This window comes from Myodes glareolus, chromosome 7, assembly GCF_982192425.1.
Source record: "Myodes glareolus chromosome 7, mMyoGla1.1, whole genome shotgun sequence".
Lineage (NCBI taxonomy): Eukaryota > Metazoa > Chordata > Mammalia > Rodentia > Cricetidae > Myodes > Myodes glareolus.
The window spans coordinates 13,042,294-13,062,575 of NC_142032.1; the positions used below are offsets into that span (position 1 = coordinate 13,042,294).

The following is a 20,282-nucleotide window of genomic DNA, read 5'->3' on the forward strand; positions in this document are numbered from 1 at the left end:
TTCCTGGGACATTAAATAATATACCTTCTTCAATCCACCATCCACACTGAATAGACCTTTCTGAAAGAAAAAGGGTGATTAATTTGAGTAAGGAGGTGACTCACAAAAAGAAAAGACTTCATTAGAATTCCAAACACACAGACAGGTAGCTACTCATTAATTAAATGATTTCAAATGGGATCAGGGTATATAATTGCTATAATTTGGATGGAAACAATGCCACAGTAAATGTAATTAGAGAAGCAGGTTCTATAAAGATGTTTCCCTCTTTCCAGGAGAAAAGTTCTCGGTCACCTGACTCTCCCCTGCATAGTTATTTGATTCATTTGGACCTCTGGTTACAAGAGCTTTTATACATAGTTATAAAACTGGAGAGAAGTTTTAAGATAGTGGTTGCCCATGAACCTTCATGAAGAGAACAAGGAGTTATTACCACTAATGCACTAGGAATTTTCAAAGAAAAGAATTCCTTTGATGATTATATTTGTGACCTTGGCTGAAGAGTTCAAGGGAACTCTGAATTAAACTCACCAACTTGCGATCGAAATATCTCTCTTCCCCTCTTCAGAAACTTCATCATCATTAGGAATTCTTCTACCCACTAAGTCCTACTTTTCTTTGCCTGAATAACATCTTCAGCAAAGATCAAGGACAATTCACACTCTGGAATTGCTTTCTGCACTTTCTTTGTTACTTCCCCAGTTGAGGTTTTGATTAGACTAGAAACATCTATGCTGTGGGATAATGCTCTTGTACACTGTGAAGATTTGTCAGTAGTATTAGTTTGATAAAACACTGATTGGTCAGTAGTCAGGAAGGAAGTATATGTGAGGCAACCAGACTAAGAGAATTCTGAGAAGAGGAAAGGCAAAGTCAGTCACCAGCCAGATACAGAGAAAACAAGATGAGAATGCCTTACTGAGAAATGGTACCAAGCCACATGGCTAAACACTGACAAGAATTATGGGTTAATTTAAGTTGTGAGAGCTAGCTAATAATAAACCTTAGCTAATAGGTCAAACAGTTTATAATTGATTTAAGCTTCTGTGTGTTTCTTTGGGACTGAATCACTGAGGGACTGGGTGGGAAATAAATCTTCTGTCTACTAATCTACATTAGTAGAGACCCAGTCCTTAAGTAACTTCTCCCTGTTACCACAAGATAGATTCCAAATCTTTTAATGGAACTTCACAAATCTTTCATATTCACCAGCTATATGTATGGTCCTTTTGATTTCTTGATCATAACAATAGTCATCACTCCCATTTCTGTCTACAAATTCAATCTCTGTGTAGCCAACTCCTAAGGCACTGCTGCATGATTGAGCAGCAAACCTCATGCAAAGAATTGTTCCCTTGAACTTCTGAACATTAGCCTCCTAAAAAGGTACCTTTTGTGTTGTGGTACCTTTCATTGTCCTTGTTCACAACCAGAATTCTATTTCCTTCTATTAAAAGGAGCATGATTTTTTTTCAGCTTGTTTTCCCTCTATCAGGATGGCTTATCTAAGTCCTATAGGGATTCATCTAAGTCTCTATGGAGGTAAAAGAACTAGCCTCATTGGTAAAGTGCTTGCCTTGTAACTATGAGGACCTCATTTAGATCCCTAGAATTCACTTAAAAACGTCTGGGTATGGTAGGGTGTTGTAGGAGGCCACTTGTTCCCAACTTTTCAACCCCAAAATAACCATACAGACTCTGTATTAATTAAAACACTGCTTGGCCTATTAGCTCTAGCTCCTTATTGGCTAGTTCTTACATCTTAATTTAACCCATTGATATTAATCTGTGTAACATCACATGGCTGTGGCTTACCAGCAAGGTTCTATCAGGCGTCAGTCTCTGGTGGGGCTACATGGCTTCTCCTTACTCTGCTTCTTTCTCCCGGCATTCAATTTAGTTTTCCCCACCTAGCTCTATCCTGCTAAGCCCCTGGCCAAAAACAGCTTCTTTATTCATTAACCAATAAATACAACACACATACAGAAGGACTTCCTACATTACATTATCAGGGTATGCTGATAATCCAAGATTTAGGGAGGTAGAATGATCCCCAGGCTTGCTGATCAACCCGCACAGCCTACTTGTCATGTTTTTGGCCAAAGACCTTGTCTCAAAATGGTATGTGGACAGTACCTGAGAAAGTGACATCTAGGGTTGTCTTCTGGCCTCCACATATATCTGTATACTTATGGCCCTCCACACACACACACACACACACACACACACACACACACACACACACAGAGAGAGAGAGAGAGAGAGAGAGAGAGAGAGAGAGAGAGAGAGAGAGAAACATATACAAATACACAGCAATTATAGTATGAGGATTGGGATTAATTATATTATCCATTTGGTTGGGTGGCTAAGAATTTAGGGGGCAGATAGTACACCCAAGCATAATCTCTAACGTGAGAGTTTGCAGACATTGAATAATCAGCAAAAATTAGTCAAATATTAACAATTTTGTCAGCAAGAAGGAACATTTAAACAACTTTTTCGAGTTTGCTAGCCACTTAGTGTGGATTACCTCATGCATTCCAACTTAGCAGATGAGGAAACTGAGATTCAAAGAATTAAAGGCGTCATCCAACAATGCACCACAGCCAGCAGAAGAGAGTCAGCAACAAAGTGCATACATCCGTGGCCGTTGTTCACACACGGTCCCCAGCCCTGAGTTTTGATGGACTTTGCGACTCATTAGCAGTCATTCGACTACAGTTTGGCACTGAGGCTTGAGCCTAAGTGGGAGGTTCTTACCTCCAGCTCTAAATAGTCTGTTTGCACAAAAGGCAGGAACACCATGAAATTTATAAACCTGAAAGCACAGTTGGAGGAGGAAAGAAAGGAAAAATCTGTAGGGAGTTTATAACTAGAAAGTCCCAATTATGATCCTATTTGTCTCAAGGTCTAAAACCTGTACTGTGTGGAGAATTGTACACTTGACCTTGAACTGTGACCACTCTTTTTGGCCTGGTCTCCAGTTGGCAATCCCTGAAGCATGAAAGAGAACAAACAGGATTATAAAGAGTTTTGTAAAGAGTTAGGACTGAAACAGTCTGAGAGGATGAACCTTTGACCCAATTCCTTCATAAACTAACAAGAAACTAAGGCCAGGACAAAACATTGGCCTGCTCAAGAAAAGAACATACTAGAAAGCAGGTCTCCTGACATCCAACTCTTCCCATGCTGAAAGTTTCTTATGGGAAATCTTTCTAGGTTTCTGGTTGAGTCACAGACACATACAATGCTCACACCATGAGTATCTGCTTCACAAGGATGCAGAGAGGATCATGATCATGTCCAGGATTTCCATCAATCCCAGAAGCCTCCAGATGAGACCCACTTTTCCAGTTTCACTGCTTTTTCTCCCAGGTTCTGGCGCCCTCCAGAGTGCCCTGAGATTTCGGAAATCTAGCTTTCTCTGTAACAGCAGCTATAAACTAAAGTCTCTTCTTAGACAGAGGACCTTTGGGGATGTGCACAGATGTGGCATTCCTCTGTGCTGCCTTTCTCTTGACTCTGGTGGATCAAGTAAATCGACATAGGCACAGACGAAAGTGTGTTCTGCTCTTAAGGGAAATGAGAATCTTACCTTGAGACAGCTCAGTTGTTCCTACCGAGCCTCTGAACAAAGTGAAGGTCATAGATTGATGAAGTCTACATTGGGTTGCACAGGTGACCAACAATTGGATGATAAGCATGGAACTCTCATTTACAAATAAAAAATAAACTAATAGGTCCAGTGTTTTACACCACTCCCACATAGATAAGTGTGCCCCAAACTGTCAGCGATTCAGTCTGGATACGTGCAGGTTCTCCTGTGTTGACACACTGGATTTATTTTTCATTCCTTTAGGTAAATAGTTAAAGCTGCTGTGTATTCTGGTGAGTCACACACCATCTTCTCCACCACCTCCACCTAGAACTCAGAATTAGCATTGCTAGGAAACCACGGATCTCAACTCATTTTTTTTAACCCAGCCTCAACTTCTTTCACTGACTGGATGTCATTAATTTGAGAGCAAATTATTAGAAACCTGGAAAACAGTTCTGAAATGCCTGCAGATTTATGATGAAGTCATTCCACAAAAGGTCACAGGCAACCCTGCCATAATTAAATCTTTCATTAATTTTTAAAATATACAATAACTTACAAATGCAGCATAAATTAACAAAATGACCTTGAAGAAATTAAGTGCTATCTGCTGATTTCTTGAATTTGTATTTCATGAGTAGGATTGGTGTGTTTCTATTCTTATCTCTTATTGGCTGCCAGGGGAAGGTTTATCCAGAATGATGAAGGACTCAGTGACTCCAGGCAATGCTTAGCACAGGGAGGCTTGGGTGGATCGGTGAGATAATCCCTTCCTTTCAGTTACAGGTGCAAGGGCAGAGTAAGCATAAACCACAGTGTCCTCAGCATTGGTGCAAAAGTAGCTCTTCCCATCTAGCAGATGCTACATGTGGGGTTTGGTAAATTATTTCCCTTTGGTTCATTATAAAGAATGTGTTCTCATTATATAAACACTTGATGGATATAAAAATCTATAGATGAAACTATAAATCCCCACTGGAAGTGCTGTTTTTACTAGTATGAAAGATTTTCTTCCATTTATTGACAGTATTGTTCTCTCATATTCTAAGACATAATGATTATCACAAACCACAGCTAGGGCTAGAATATCCAAAGGGCAGAGTATTCTGAGGCCAAGAGCATTAACTAAATGCCTTTCTATCTAACTTTCAATCTGTCTCTCATTCTTTTTCTGTCTCTGTCTGCCCCACATCCCTCAATACTATTGGCACAGCCAACACGACTCTTGACAATTTAGACAACAGCTACACTATATACTGCAATTGTTGTCCTTTCTCCACAGGAGACAAATGAGGTATGAGAATATAATCTTCCACTCAATGGAGGATTGACTACTTATGCCCTAGTTTGCCTCTCGAACTCTTAAACCATTGATTTATTAATAGTTGGCTATCAACATACCTAGTCAAATAAACAAGTGTTCTTGAAAGAATAGCAATGTGTGTACTTGTGTACTCCACTAAATGTCCTCTAAGAGCTGAATTCTCCCCAAAAGGCCTGGCTCCCCATAGGTATTCTTGTCTCTTGCCTGGAGAATCCTGCCTCCCCTATTTCTGTGAAGGAAACAGTAAAGGATAGATTTCAAATTAAAGAAGAAAGAACAGTGTTCTGGGAAGGCCAGCCATCAGTGGGCAGCAGCTGCTGGCTTCCCAATATCCAGGCAGTATGCTTGACTGCTGGTGTGCATCCAGGCCACCTGATTGTTTTCCCATTAGGGCGTAGATGGGATTAGTGGTAAAGGAGGTCAGCGGCTACAAGGGAAATTGTATCGAGCAAAAGTGAGACATGAGCTAGATCTTAATAGAAACAGGCAGGAGGATCAACAGCAAAAACCCGCAAGCAGAGCGTGTTGGATGCTGAACAGTCTCAGGGAGATGCTAGAGAGAAAAGAGAAGCATTGAAAATAGATATGGAGAGGGTGGAGTCAAAGGGAAACTGAGAAAGAAAGTTAAAGCTACTGAAACTAACAGCAAAGTAAGGAAGCTATAGAAAATACCATAGCCTTGAGGGGGGAGTGAAAGAGCACTGGGGGAAACTGAGGGTCAGAAATGATGCACATCCTGTACTAATGTATAAAATTCCATAAAAAGTTTAAATTTTAAAAATAAAAACTTTAAAACACAAATTAAAGGAAATCATTGTTCAATCAACTTGGCTTCTTTTCTTAAAAGTAAGTCCTTTTGTGAGTTTGCATTAAAGTCCATAATGGTGACTGAGAAAATGTGATCTACAAACCTGTGGAACCTAAGTCAGGGGCCTAGCGACACACTGGAAGGAAGGACGGGGGAGATGAGCACGGAAGGATTTTAAAAGAGGAAAAAGACACAGAATTTAGAAGAGCCCTGAGTAAGAAATACATGAGCCAGTTTTTGTTCTTTGTGTCATTATAATGACATTATAGTTCACTGCTTGTGTCAAACCCTGAACCAAAGGAAACAACAGCAGAATCCAAACTGTGTGGAAACCGCCCAACACCTGCTCGTAGACAGAAACATCTCCAGGCTAACTGCAGCACTCGCTGCACATTTGCTGGGCACCAATGAAGCACGTGCACGACCACGCTCAGGGCTATGGAGGAAGATGCTGAGATCATTGCAATCTTAAATCTCTCGGGTTGAGAAAGGCTTCTCACGCTAACCCTAAGACAGTGGGGACGAGAAAGATCAGAAAGCTGTGCTAAACTTAACAGCTGCATTGTCGGTGCCTGCTAACACAGCACTGGTCACTGTGACTCAGCAACTCCACTTCCGAGTGTGTGTGTAGATCAGAAAATGTCTTCCACTAACTTAATTGTAGGCATGTGCTAAGGTAAAGCGCTGTTTGTAAAACATGCCATGAGCATGGAAAATGCCTGGACCACATGGACGGCCCCTAAGTTAGGCAATAATGATAGAAATAGGAATATAAATTGCTGCTATTGCCTATTTGAATTATATACACTTTAAAAATACATAAAACAATGTGGGCACACACTCACTGAAACTACCCAAAAGTATAAAAATACATAACTCAATACCATGCATACAGTTAAGTATCAAAAGCTTCAGCACTTATTCTAGAAGTGTCTGTGGGAACAGTAAGCAGAATGGATCTGAGATGGACAGTAATAAAGTCACCTCTAAATCCCAAGTGACAACAAAATGACTTTCATCAATTTGAAGTGATAATTGAACAGGTTCCCAGGAGCTAATCTCTACATTTTTCTGGATTTATAAAATGATATTGAACAAAGCATAAAGTAGTTATGTAATTATAAATGCGAAATCCAAATTTCAAATCTTCCCGAAGCCAGGAGGACAACTTCAGAGTACTGTGCTGAAATGAGCCCACTGGAGTGAGGGCGAAACAGGCATGGTCACGTCCCAGCCAAGGTGTTTGCCATGTGACTCTAGTACATACTTAGACTCTAAACATGTGGCTTCAAAGCTGCAAAGTCTTTTAGATGTGAGGCGCTTGAATAAATATGGTAGCCACTGTTTATCATCCCAGAATTTGAGACGCTAAAGCTGGAGTATTGCTGCGAGTTAAAATTCAACTTCGGTTCCATAGTAAATTTTAGTCCAAGACATCCCGGTGTACAGAGTAAAACTGTCTTAAAAACAAGCAGGGAAAGGGAAAGGACTTCACTAACTAAGCTTTGAAAGAAGAAATGAGGCAGATTCTCAGTCACTTCCTAGAGAGTGTATTTTCAGTATGGTGTAGGAGACATATCAGAAGAAGCAACTTCTAGGCAGGACACTGAGAAGTCAGCTAAGGGAAATGATGCTGGAGACAAAAGCGCTACTTCGGCTTGTGCATGCAGGGTCTTCGGTCTACAGCAGGTGAGTTCAATTATTTTGAGACCTGTTTTGAGGCAAAAAGTACAGCACTACAGATAGGTGTGCTGGATGAACAAGTCATTTATTTCCTAGTGGACCACATAGAGAATAAGCAAGAGGAGCTAGAGGCAGGGTAGCATGTTAGAGCACACACCCCAGTCCTACTGCATCCAATTACATCCCTCTTCTTACATCCCTTCACCATCTAAAGAGCCATCAGTCTACACACCCATAGATGGGTAAGTGCACTGAGGGGGAAAAATGTCCTCATTAGCCAATCATTTCTTAAAAACACTAGAGGTAGAGGCCATGCCTTTAGTATAGCACAGGAACCTCTTAGGGAGAAGCCTGAATCCAGCACTGTCCAAGACAGAGATGTTTCTAAAGGAATCAGCCTGGACGAAATGCATTCTTATACGGGGTCACAGCACAACCTGCGGGATGCATTTTTTTTTATTAATTTATAAAAATTTCCACTTCCTCCCCCACTCCTCCTCCTCCCTCTCCAGTCCTAAGAGCAGTCAGGGTTTCCTCCCCTGTGGGAAGTTCAAGTTCCTCCCCCCTCCCTCCAGGTCTAGGAAGGTGAGCATCCAAACAGACTAGGATCCCCAACAGCCAGTACATGCAGACAAAACAAGTCCCAGTGACATTATCAATGGCTTCTCAGACAGCCCCCATGTCAGCCACATTCAGAGAATCCGGTTTGATCACATGCTCGTTCAGTCCCAGTCCAGCTGGCCTTGGTGAGCTCTCATTAGATCAGTTCCCTTGTATCAGTGGGTGAACGCACCCCTCGCAGTCCTGACTTCCTTGTTCATGTTCTCCCTCCTTCTGCTCCTCATTTGGACCTTGGGGGCTCAGTCCAGTGCTCCAATGTGGGTCTCTGTCTCAATTTCCATCCCTCGTCGGAGGAAGATTCCATCTGATCCTGACTTCCTTGCTCATGTTCTCCCTCCTTCTGCTTCTCATTTGGACGGGATGCATTTGTTTTAATTAGCCCACAACGCTTTAAATGTTAAAAACAGTGGAAACTAAAGAGAAATTATATTTATGGCACATGAAAACTGAAATTAGATTATTTTTTCATAGTGAGTTTTGATTGGCACCCACTGATTTCTATTCTTCTCTGCTGTCTGTGCCTATCTTCATGAAATGAACTGGGGCAGCTGACTCACTGCAACAGAAACACCAGAGCCAGCAAAGCCTGACTTCTTTACTGGCTGCAGTAAAGGTATGTACATGCATGTCAAAGCTGGAGACAAAAACCTCAAGCACTATTCCTCATGCTCAATCAACCTTTTCTGTTTGTTTGTATTTTAAGATAGGATCTTATGTACCTTTAAATACCGAAGTAGTCTAGGACAGCTAGCCAGTGAGGCCCAAGGGGTCTCCTTTATCAGCCTCTTGTATACTGGGATTTCATGAGCAGCGTCTCTTACCTGGCTATTTATGTGGGTTCTTGAAATCAAGCTTAGGTCTTTGCACTTACAGTTTAAGTACTTTGCCAACATAGCCATCTCTGGAGCCGTAATGATCTAATGACCCTTGGTGGGGTTTGTTTCTCTTTGTCCTCACATCCAGGTGAGGAAACTGGACTCCAAACGAATGTTGAGCAAGGGTTCATGGTGAGTACTGTATCTCGAGATGGACTTTTATTAAGTACAGATGGAAATCTGTTGGTTGGCACAACTGTTTTCATTTCAGGCTGTTGCCAGCCTGCAGTGTGATACGGAAGCCCCGGTATACCAGTTTTCAGCTCTTCAGTGCCTTGCCCCAAACGGAAGCTAGGTCTCTGAGTGGTGAGAAGTCCAGTGATAAACTAGAGAATGGGAATCAAGCCACAGCATGAAAAGCTATGACTGAGGGGTTTCGCTGGATTTGGTGATTACTCGAATGACTTACTTTGGGCAAAGTAAAATCAGGCTCTTCTAGCAAACAACAGAGAATTGAAAAACAGATCAATGGGAACAGCTCTGGTTCATTTCCAGAGACTTCATCGGATGCAGTTACTAGATGCTAAGCAATGCATTTACAGCTTAGATCTGCGCCTTTGCATCCTGCTCTGGCTATATATACTTAAGGGTATGTTCCCGGCTGAGCATGAGGCTACCGGCTCTTAAGTGGAAAGGTCTTTGCTTCTATTCAAACGTCTGTAGCTTTGGGGTTTGCATAATTTTCTAGGCAAAATGTTATCGGTCCCCTTCACTTTAGCTATTAGTTCTGCTAGTAGAACAATGGACCAGAGATTTATGCCAATTAGAGTGGGATTTACAAAGGGAGTCAGCAAGACAGTGGGCTCTAGCCAATTTGCTGAAGGCATTTGTAGCCTTTCCTTCTTTGCAGCTTCTTTTTGACAGGCCAGGCACATTCCTACTCCTCCCTGTTTGCTCAGACTGTGCCATCCACCTGTAATGACTGATCCCCGTCTCTCTGCACAGCCAGGAAACCCTTTGTAACTATTCTGCCTTTCATCACTTGTTTGATATCCAATGGCAAGTACAATTTGCCTCACATCTTGCCTTTTAATTAGTCCTTAATTCTTTCAAGCTTTCATCATATTCTTTTTCAAACATACTGTGAATTAAAATTCAGGGACAGATCTTCTTTGGCTTAGGAAGGGTGAGCACAGAGAGCAAGTCATCAACACATACTAAGTCATTAACATCCCAACACTTTCCTATGAACCATAGTGCTTCCTTGCTGGACAAGCCTTAAAGATTTCTAGTATCTTCCTTTATTTGTGCCCAAAGTCCTTGCTCTTATGTTGTCTGTCTTGAACATTTCCCCGAGCTTCAGCATACTCACTTGCTCAGTGATGATAATCTTATCTACACTGCAGGATTCTGGGGATTCCAATGAAATCATATTCGAGAAAGCACCTCAAGGCATTATCGGGCCCAGCGAAGGGGAAGGGTGTATGCAAACTGGCTGCAAACCATGACTGGATCTTTAAAAATTAGGCTAAAATCTCTCCAGGTGCTTTGCTGTCTACTCCTAGAAGGAACTGAGATTTTTCAAGAGAAATTCTACTGTTCTTGCCCTAGATGTCTTTTTTCAGAGAGACTGCCTAGTTCTCCGCAGTCCCTGTAAAAGATTAGCTAAATAACAGTCCATTGGTCCCAAATTTTCATATTAGTAAGGAAACTAAGTGCATTACTGAGGATGTGGGAAAGAAGATTTTCCATCTGATTCCTCAGCTGAGCAAAAAGAAAAAGAGTTCTCCTCAAGGTGTTTGTTATTTTGGAAGGTAAACAACCTTTCATAACAGTAGAGGACCAATGCGGCCAAGCGTTCTAGCATCCACAGGCACGTCATCATCTCAAGAACTTCCACCTGAGACTACAGTAGGCACACGGGCATGTCAATCATCCCATGTATCCTCAGCCATAAGTAATAAGAATGGTCACATTTCATTGTGAATTAAGCCAGACTAGATGGCTGCTGTCAAGGTTACCAGGGAGATGTTGAAATAACAACGCTTGAAGTGGCAATAGAAAAAATGTGCAATACAAGCAAGCAAATCACAGATCTCTGCGCGAGGCATTATCTTGTCTCCCCCATGCATATTCTCCAGCGGATAAACAGTGAAGAACTGGGCAGTTTCTCCCAGGAGATAACCAGAAACCATTCCCCATAGGGTTCTCATCCACCACATGCCCTGCTGTACCCTCATGCCATTCTGTTGGCACTTCGCTGTTTCCACACACACAACCCTGCTCAGAGAGTAGATTAACTAGTTAGATTCTAACCTAAGCACCAGGCACATAATTGCCTACTGTTAGATCCTAATCTTTGCATGACAGAATTCCCAGGAGTATTATTTTTGTAGTCTCTGGGATTCCCTGACCAATAACTCACAGAGGGGTGACCTATGCCAGGTACTGGGCTTTTCTTTTTAATATAAGCTATGGCTTCTAAGAGGAGCATCATAATTACCTAAAAAAAAGATTTAAGTATATAAGGAGTTTTTAGAAAGCTTATAAAACAGTAGAACTCCATGTGGCCTTTCAAATAAACTACTGTTTATCCCACACCATCTGATTTACCCTCCCATCTCTCTTACCACATAAATCTTCCCCTTAAATTAGTCCCCTTCCCCACTTTACACCAGTATTCTTGATCTCCTTCCTCCTTTAGCTCTTCCTCCTCCTTCCCTTCTCCAATGATATCTTTCTACCTTTCTAACTCCAAGTTCTACACAGAAATCTAAACCTCCAAAGGTAAACCTACATGCAACAGATAACATATGTGTTGTTTGCTTTCTGGGTCTAGATTACCTCTGTCAGGATGTTTTCTACGCCTGCATATTTACCTGCTTCATTTCAGTTACAGGTATTGGGAAAATCAAGCCAGTCCTGATCTAGGAGCCTCTGCCCTAACGACTAGTGTACCTACACTTGCATCCTGAAATTCCCTTAAAAAGAAAGGATTGCATTCACCTTTTTATCTTCAAAGATCCAACAGAATCTGTATTGCACTCATGAAGTAATTTAAATGAATAAAGTATTAAACAGATAAATTCTGCAAATCAAAATAGAAAAGCAATAGTATCACACTGTAGCCTTCTTATCCTTGACCACCATTATATTTTAATGAGGTTAACAGTGAGTTCACAGAATTCAAGTGTCCTGTTTCATTAGTAAGATTCAATGGCTAGGAGAAGAACCCTTGTCCCCAAATCTACTCCTTATTCTCACAATTCCAGAAGAATATGTAACTTTGAATTCTATTTTCATTCTGTGACAGTAAAACACTAGTAAACCAGTTGGGTATAAAGTTTTGTTTTTGTTTTTTTTTTCAAATCTGAAATGGAAACAGCCAGAGCCTCCTGGTAACCATTCCACTAGTCATCAGGGGACACTTTGGTTCCTAAGCCAGGAGGTGAGCATAAGTGAGCATAAGAATGTGAGAACGTCACAACACACACACACACACACACACACACACACACACACACACACACACACACACACGGGAGGGGGCGGAGAGATTAAGTTAAGTTCCTGTGAGGGAAGATGTTTCTGATGGTAAGAATTCAAAGTGCCAGAAGCTGTTATACAGGCTTCCAAAGTAGAAAACTCTTATCCAGCTATGAACACTGTATACTATAATAATTAATGGCCTGTAAAGATATTCTCATTTGTCCAATAATGATACAAATATCATAGCTGCACCCGACATCTCTCTGATTACATTAAAGGTCTACAAAATAGAAGGGAACTCAGGCCTAGTGCTCTGAACCTAGCCAAGAATTCTTGGCTGGAGAGGTCACAGGCACACCTCAAAGGAGAAGTTACTACTATGAGTTGCTAGTAGTAGATATAGTAGCTAACTAATAGTAGTAGTAGATATAGTAGCTAACTGCCTTAAAAACATTTAATTTTATACCGATAGATAACCCTTCTTTTTGCAGTGAATGGAGGTTAGCATAGAGAATACAACTGTTCAAAGTGAAGAGAACTGGGGACTATGGAAAACTGATTCCCCAAATGGGACCCTCTCTCTCTCTCTCTCTCTCTCTCTCTCTCTCTCTTTCTCTCTCTCATACACGCACACACACACACACACACACACACACACACACACAATTATCAGGGAACATCAAAGAATAGGGGAGTAGAAAAATTTTAAGAGCCAGAGGACTTAGAAGACTATTGAGAATTAGTGTCTTCTAAAACTCTCAACAGCTGTGGAAGCCTACATGAAGACGCGCACAAGATCAACCCAGCTGACATTCCTGCATGACTCACAGGCCCGCACTAAGTAAGAGACTACAAGGCAGTAGGAGAGCTGCTAGTAGAGGGACAGTCAGTTTTCCTCAGTAATGTGTCTCCTGGTAGATGTGGCTCCTAGTAGGTTTCCTGTTCACCAGTGGATGGCCTTATACCCACAGACATACAGGCAGCACCAAGTGGACACGGTGAATTCTATTTTAAAGAATGAAGAGGAAAAAGTAGAAGACATGAAGTTGGGAGAGATGTGTGTAGGGCAATCGTGGAAAATTGGATGAGAGGAGCGAGGAGTGGCTATAATCAAAACACACTATATTCAAGTATGTAGTTCTTAAATAATAAGCAAAATCTTTTTTAAAAAATTTAAAACAAGAACTAAAAATTGGTCGTTCGTTTGCATGAATGCTTCTAAGATCCATCTTAATTTCATTAGACAAGCTTTTCACTCCCCATCTCTTATATGAAATAACCATGCTGCATATTTGAAGCATCTTTATAAGCAAGACAGACATGGTACAAAAGCTCTGCTGAGCTCTTTCTTTGGCACATCTTCACGTTAAGACCTACCAGGCCAAAAGGAGAGATGAGCATGAAAGAAATGCCAACTGTCAACGGAGCAGAATGTCTGGGTGCTGGGAGGGTATATTGTAACATGAAGGGCCTGATAGTTGGGGTTTCTGTCCTGCCCAGTTCCTACAGCCGGTAAACCCCAAAGAAAATCACACAGAGATTCTGCATTAGTTATAACTGATTGCCCCCTTAGCTTAGTCTTCTTGTTCAGTCTTGTAACTTATATTAACCCATTATTCTTATCAATATTAGCCACATGGCTCAGTACCTTTTTTGGCGGGGTAGGTCACATCTTGCTTCTTTGGTGATCTGGGCAGGACTGGGAGGAATGGGCTTCCTACTTCCTAGAATTCTCCTGTTCTCATTGCCCTGCCTCTACTTCCTGTCCAGTTGACCCGCCTATACTTCCTGCCTGACCAATCAGTGTTTATTTAAAACATGGTTGACAGAATACGGACAATTATCCCGCACCAGTATGTAAGTTTTTCCTCATTGTTAAATAAATGAGTCTGCTGTAAGTTCTACCTGACTCCCTGTCCCTGTGGTCATTGACGTCATGCCTTTTCATCCTCCTCTCCCAAGAAAGACATTAGGACCCAGCAATACTCATGGAAAGGAAAGACAACAAAACACTATCTCAGTCATTCAGGAAGTAATTTGGTTCTGAGTTCAGTCTCCCTTCATACCCATAACAAGCTCAACTCCACATGAAGGGGGAAAATATTAAGATTTAAGATTATGTGGACACAACATTTGAAGTGCAGCCTTAGTCCAGAGAACACGAAGCCATGGAGAGAGTCATCTGCCTATGGTATCATTCAAAGTCCTGCCCAGCAGAATCATGCAATTAGTACAAATAGGTCTCACAAAAGAGCATACAGAATACCTTAGGTTATGAGCTAAAGATAAGCAAAATAGTCAAGTCTCTCGACAAAAGGAAAAATGAAGAATGGCTCAATTTGGGGCCACTGGTCAAAATTCTAGAGCCACATCAGACTTTAAGTGGAAAAACAATGAACTCTGGCTTGAATGCAGTTAGGAGGCAGCTTAACCAGCTTCTTGAATCCAGGTATTTATGCCCCGTAGAACTTACAACCAGGACCCAACCTTTGCACTGAGTCACATTAAGGGAGGTCCTACAAAGATAGAAGCTTTCTGTTTTATGCCTACTGAGTCAGTGAAGGATGGGTAATAATTTGTAAAAGTCAGCTCATGGACCTAAATCTTCAAACAAGTGTTTGAAGTACAGAATAGAAGTGGCCTTAGTATTTTATTCATTCCTGGAACTCCTGACGAAAATGTGAATGTCCAACACAGTATTCTGGGTTCCGAAGCAGAGTATTTGTTCATCTTATTTATTTAAGTAACAGGATAAAGTAGGGATTTTTTTCTGGATTGTCGATTTGTATACTATCTGGCACACAGTAGGTACCATCAATGTTTTATTTTTCCTGTGTCTCCAGAAAAGTTGTATTGTAACACAAGCCCAACTTAAAGCTATCAGTCACAGATGTGTTCTACTTCCTACCTAGGTTGAGCTGTAGCAGTTCTGTGCAGCAGCTGGCATCCGGTCTTTCAATTCTGACCATTGTTTTAGACTGGATCCTAGATGGACACTGAGCAGACACTAACATGGGAATGCCAAATCTCTCAAATACATCACAGACTTAACTTTCTACGTTGTTGAGTTTGAGGTATGGGGAAAGCTTCCTTGTCTTTAAATTCTGTCAGAAATTTCACAAGTCAATTGGCATCTGCGACCTGTTGGCAGCTATGTGGGTTGTCGAGTGCAAATAGGAACAATTTCCATTTTATAGATGAGGGAACTCTGGCCCTGAGAAGAAATGATTTGTTATTATTTCCCCAGGGAAATCCCGAGCCAGCAGATGAAGGAGAACTGAGGTCCTCATCTTCTTCTCTGCCACAGTAAAAAGTACTCACGTCATGATGTGGGTCTCGACTCCTGCCTCCACCAATGCCCCATCCACAAAGAGAGGCAGCAACGTGAAACCGTATCTGCTCCAGGAGTGGCCCTCATCAAAACTCACCCTGAGGCAGAAACAAATACATGGAGGACACAGTTGAAAATATAGTTGTAGTCTTCGACCACCTTATTTTACATTATTAAAGTTTCCTATCTGGCAATGTGGATTAACAATACCTAATCAACAACATCTCCCAATATTATAAGATTTGATTAACCTTGCTTTTACCAGAAGAGGCAGAAATGGATTCAAACCTATAGAAATATTTCAGCACATTAGACTTGAGGAAACACACACATACATACACACATACACGTATATGTGTGCACAAAAGGTCTCAGCAGACGAAGTGTCACATTTCAAATACTAAGAATGAAACCGAAGGTTCAATTTACAGTACAATCAATTCAGCCCTTGGAGTTTTTGACACAGATAAATTGAGGAGTGTGGGTGTGCCCTATAGGAAGGGCGTATGTGTGTCTTTCAAATCAAACTTCAAGAAAAGCAATTTCCTATTTTCTCGAAATGGATGCTGAGACTCTTCCACCTTCCAATGTCACTTTAAAAGGCTTGTAGGCATGGCTAGTGTGTGTCTGAACTGCTATGAGATGTCCTGCTCCATCTTTTGTCCAAGGATAAAAGACTAGCCTGGTCCTCTGTGGATGCCGAGCACACACCTCTTTAAAGGATGCTGCTAGCGATTCCATGTGCTTGCTTCCCTCTCCTTCTTGATCATATCAAGGACCTCTCTACACCTCAATTTAAGCAGAGGACACAGCCCAAAGATGTATCCTTGGCTTCTTCACCCTCAAGAATCCTTCTTGTCCTGTCGGGTTTCTAAATCTTCTCTACATACAAAATTTAAGACTTTGAGCCCCTTCTACATATGGTCCTTCTCCTATATTCAGGATTTTAACCTCTCAGAGAATAGGAAACATAACCATTTTATTCTTTGAATGACCCCTTGACACCTCACATATGAATCTTTGTTACATGCTTCTTTCTTTCTGTTATCCATCATTTCAGGAAATGTGTCTGACTCTTACGAACTGTGATCATTTTGAGGACAAGGACTCTTCCATTCATCTTCATCGCCCTGATATTTATCAGGGCTACGGAAGCACTAGACTGACAGATGCATAGAGGAGGAAAGGAATGTAAAAGGCCCTCTTTCAGAGAATCCACTCAATTTCTGCAGTATGATTTTAATTGACTCCCATACACTGGTTCTAGGAATTACCTTCTCCGTGAACAGAAAGTCACTCCACCCCGTCTGTGTTTACTTTTTAATCTCTCTATTCTACTGTTACTCCCCTCTGTGTTCCTATCTTATTTTTTTCTAAATACACAGATTAAAAATAGTGCTGGGGACAATGTTCTAACCTATCTAGGGCAGTCAACCTGACAACAATGTTTAGGCTGATGGTATACCTTGATCCACAGTCATAAAAGAAAAGAGATCACACTGTTAAGAAGCTTTTGTGAATTCCTAAATTATCATCTTGAACTTTAAGGGCTCAGTTAATTCAGCCTTTTTTAAGATTAAGTTGAAAGCTAAGTTAGTGCAGAGGAAGGTTTGGAGACCTGAACTGCTGTGAAAATAGCATGAGTCCAGATTCCTCGCTTTTGTAGCTCAGAATTTCCAACAACAATAAAGATAGTTTTAGAAATTCCTGTGGCCACTAACTAGTTGCCTCTGTTTGGTAGGTCCCGGGGTTAAGGAAAAATATCATAGGCTTTATGATTTCTCCTTTTCAAGCCTGTTTGTTGATATGACTCTAAACAGATCAGTTGCTATCTCCACGGAATAATGCCAACATGAGCTCAAGGCCTCTCTCCTTCCTTCACCAAGAATTTCCTCACTGATAAAGATTAGTTAGCAACATGTACAGAGCGGGCTTCAGTGGATGCCACAGGTATCTCGAGATGAGAGGTGCCCTCTTTTCATGTATCCACCAGCAGGGCATAGGGGCAGCTATTTTTACTTCATACAGAGAAGACACCGTGAGACAGATGATGAGGTCACATCATACTCCTCAGAATCACGACAGACGCTTCCAGACAGCGCTAAGTGCAAGTGGAGAGAGAAACTGTAGAAGACTAGAGGCCTGCTGTATGGAGTAACCTCCATGGAAGGATGTCTCACAGGTAGACGGAAGAATGGCATAGCAGCACACACCTAAAGACAAGCCCAGAAAGGACAGGCAGCCTAGGCCCGTGGGGTGCCAGGATGCCAGAATGGAAGCAAGTGCACTGTTTCCAGAGGCACAGTGAGAATGGAGTCCAGTGACATCCATTTATAACCAAGGGGATTCTTGGAAAGGCCACAATTCTGCCGTGTGGGTATTTCCAGAGAAGAGTGTTTTCTAACACTCGGCTGTTTCAGGCAGAAACAGATATAACAAAATCTAAGTCCTGAAAGAAACATTAGGAAATATAATAGAAATCTTAACGTCCTTGCTATAAGAATGTAGGGCCTGGACTGTGAATCAGAGATGGTTGGGACTTTATAAATACTCAGAGATAACTGCACTGAATGCCAGCCCCAAGGGCGTCTCATTTGCTTCCTCCTATCAATAGCTCATTAATGTCCATGCCAAGGAAATTGGGAATCTTATAGTAAGTCTATAGGTGAAATTGAAACCAGTAAGATTGTCAATAGTCAAGGAGAAAGAAAAATTCTGAATGACCTCTAAATAATGGCAATACAGGAAAACAGAGAGAAAACGAAATGAGGTCCTGGATAAAATAGCTCATGTATCTCATGTGCCTGAGCTAACTGTGTCCTCAGTCATAATACCACAGCAGTATCTCCAGAGATGAGAGTAAGGGAATGGGCCTACCACCAGGCTGTATTCTCAGTCATTACACCTCAGCAGTATCCCCAGAGAAGAGAGTAAGGTAATGACTCTACAACCAGGCTGTGTCCTCAGTTATAACACCTCACCAATATCTCCAGAGAAGAGAGAAAGGGAAAGGCTCTACCATCAGTGGAAATTGTAGTTAATTTGAGGAGACAAACAATGTGCCAGCAAACTGACACAAAAACAAGAGTTAGAAAAGAGTCCTGATAATGCAGAGTGATTTGCTAGTAACTAAAAGCACTAGCCCTAGGCAGTGGTATCACTGGAGATCTGAAATGTCAATAAAGAAGAAGATATGCAGATGCAGAGGGGAGGGCTGTGACAGAGGAAACATCTACTGTGAGGTGGACCTGATCTCCGGGCAGAAAGATGGTCACTACTTAGAGAAGAAGGGAAAGTAGAGTTGGTAGACAGAGCAGAATTCAGTCGCAGAGGACTTTGTCTTCAGATAAAATATGAAAGATATGATGGGATCCAAACTTTAAAAGACATCTGTGTGGTGAATAGATTGTCAGAACCCTAAGTGGACGGAATTAGAAGAATGGCAAGACCGCATAAGAAATGGTTACTAAAGGTTACTATGGAGAACAGACACAGCAAAAGAAGGTTTTAGATACTTTTAGAGGTGAAGTCAATAGCATTGGATGTAAGATATATACAGTCTGAATAAACGTGATTAATAAGTTATGGAAGATACCGTTGATGGTATTTCAATAATCAAAGAAGAGAAGTGGAAAGTGCAGAGGACACGGGGATTTAGTTTGCCATTTTAAGTTTTGGTCCACGTCCAGATGCTTTAGAGTCCTCCATGTTGTGTCATCATCAAGAATAACTTTGGATAGATGGATCTGGCTTCCTGAGTAGGGCCGTGATTTATCAGGTAGGGTCAACTTAAAAGTAGAATATTTAGAGAATGGAAAGATGTCTCAGTACTTAAGACCATTGGTTCCTCTTCCATAAGACATTTCAATTCCCAGTGCCCAAAGGGAGCTCACAACCATCTGTAATTCTAGCTTCAAGGGATCTGCTGCACTTTTCTGGCTTCTTTGGGCACCAGCTACACATGTGAAATGTAGACATATATGCAGGCAAAATACCCATACATATAAAATGAAATAATAGAATATTTAAGAAAAAATAGTTAGGATGTGGAAAAGAAAATAAGTGGTACACTTGAAGACAGGGTAAGATTAGCCAGCGAGATAATAAGTTCAGACAAAAGGGACTGCATCCCTTGTCAATCACAAGTTAAGTATTCTCGGAATAGTAACACCGCAAAAGCTGGTCAAGCCACAAAGCCTAAAAAGTGCCTCTAGGCTACAAGCACGATGAAGGAAGCAATCCCTCTGCCGTATCTTAAACACTACGCTCAATTCCAATCCCAGTCCCTTTTATTTTGAAGACCTGCCAATTAGTGTGATTTAAGGTGAAAAACAAACTGGCCTGGAAACAGATTACATAAATTTTAGACAGCAGGGGTAAGAAAAGAAAAAAGAACAGAGACTGAATTAATGAATTAATTATCATTTCATTTCAATTTATTCTTTTAGTAAGGAGATTTCCACATATTAGAAAGAATATCTTGACTATTCACTACAAAAAAAACCAAAAAACCAAAAAACCAAGAAAATGTCCATGAATGAATTTGGAGAGCATGTAGTTAGCAGGATGATGGACACATCAGTTTTTAAAACTGCAGAGAGAAATAGGGAACA

At 41.2% G+C, this 20,282-nt stretch overlaps 1 protein-coding gene across 1 annotated transcript in view; it reads right to left on the minus strand.

Annotated features, from left to right (window-relative positions):
- Sorcs3 (sortilin related VPS10 domain containing receptor 3) overlaps window positions 1–20,282 on the minus strand; it is a 627,874-nt gene that overhangs the window by 61,917 nt on the left and 545,675 nt on the right. The window contains exon 14 of the mRNA XM_087907815.1: window positions 15,660–15,767. Coding sequence (XP_087763941.1) covers window positions 15,660–15,767 — 108 coding nt within the window. The remainder of the gene's footprint in view (window positions 1–15,659; window positions 15,768–20,282) is intronic.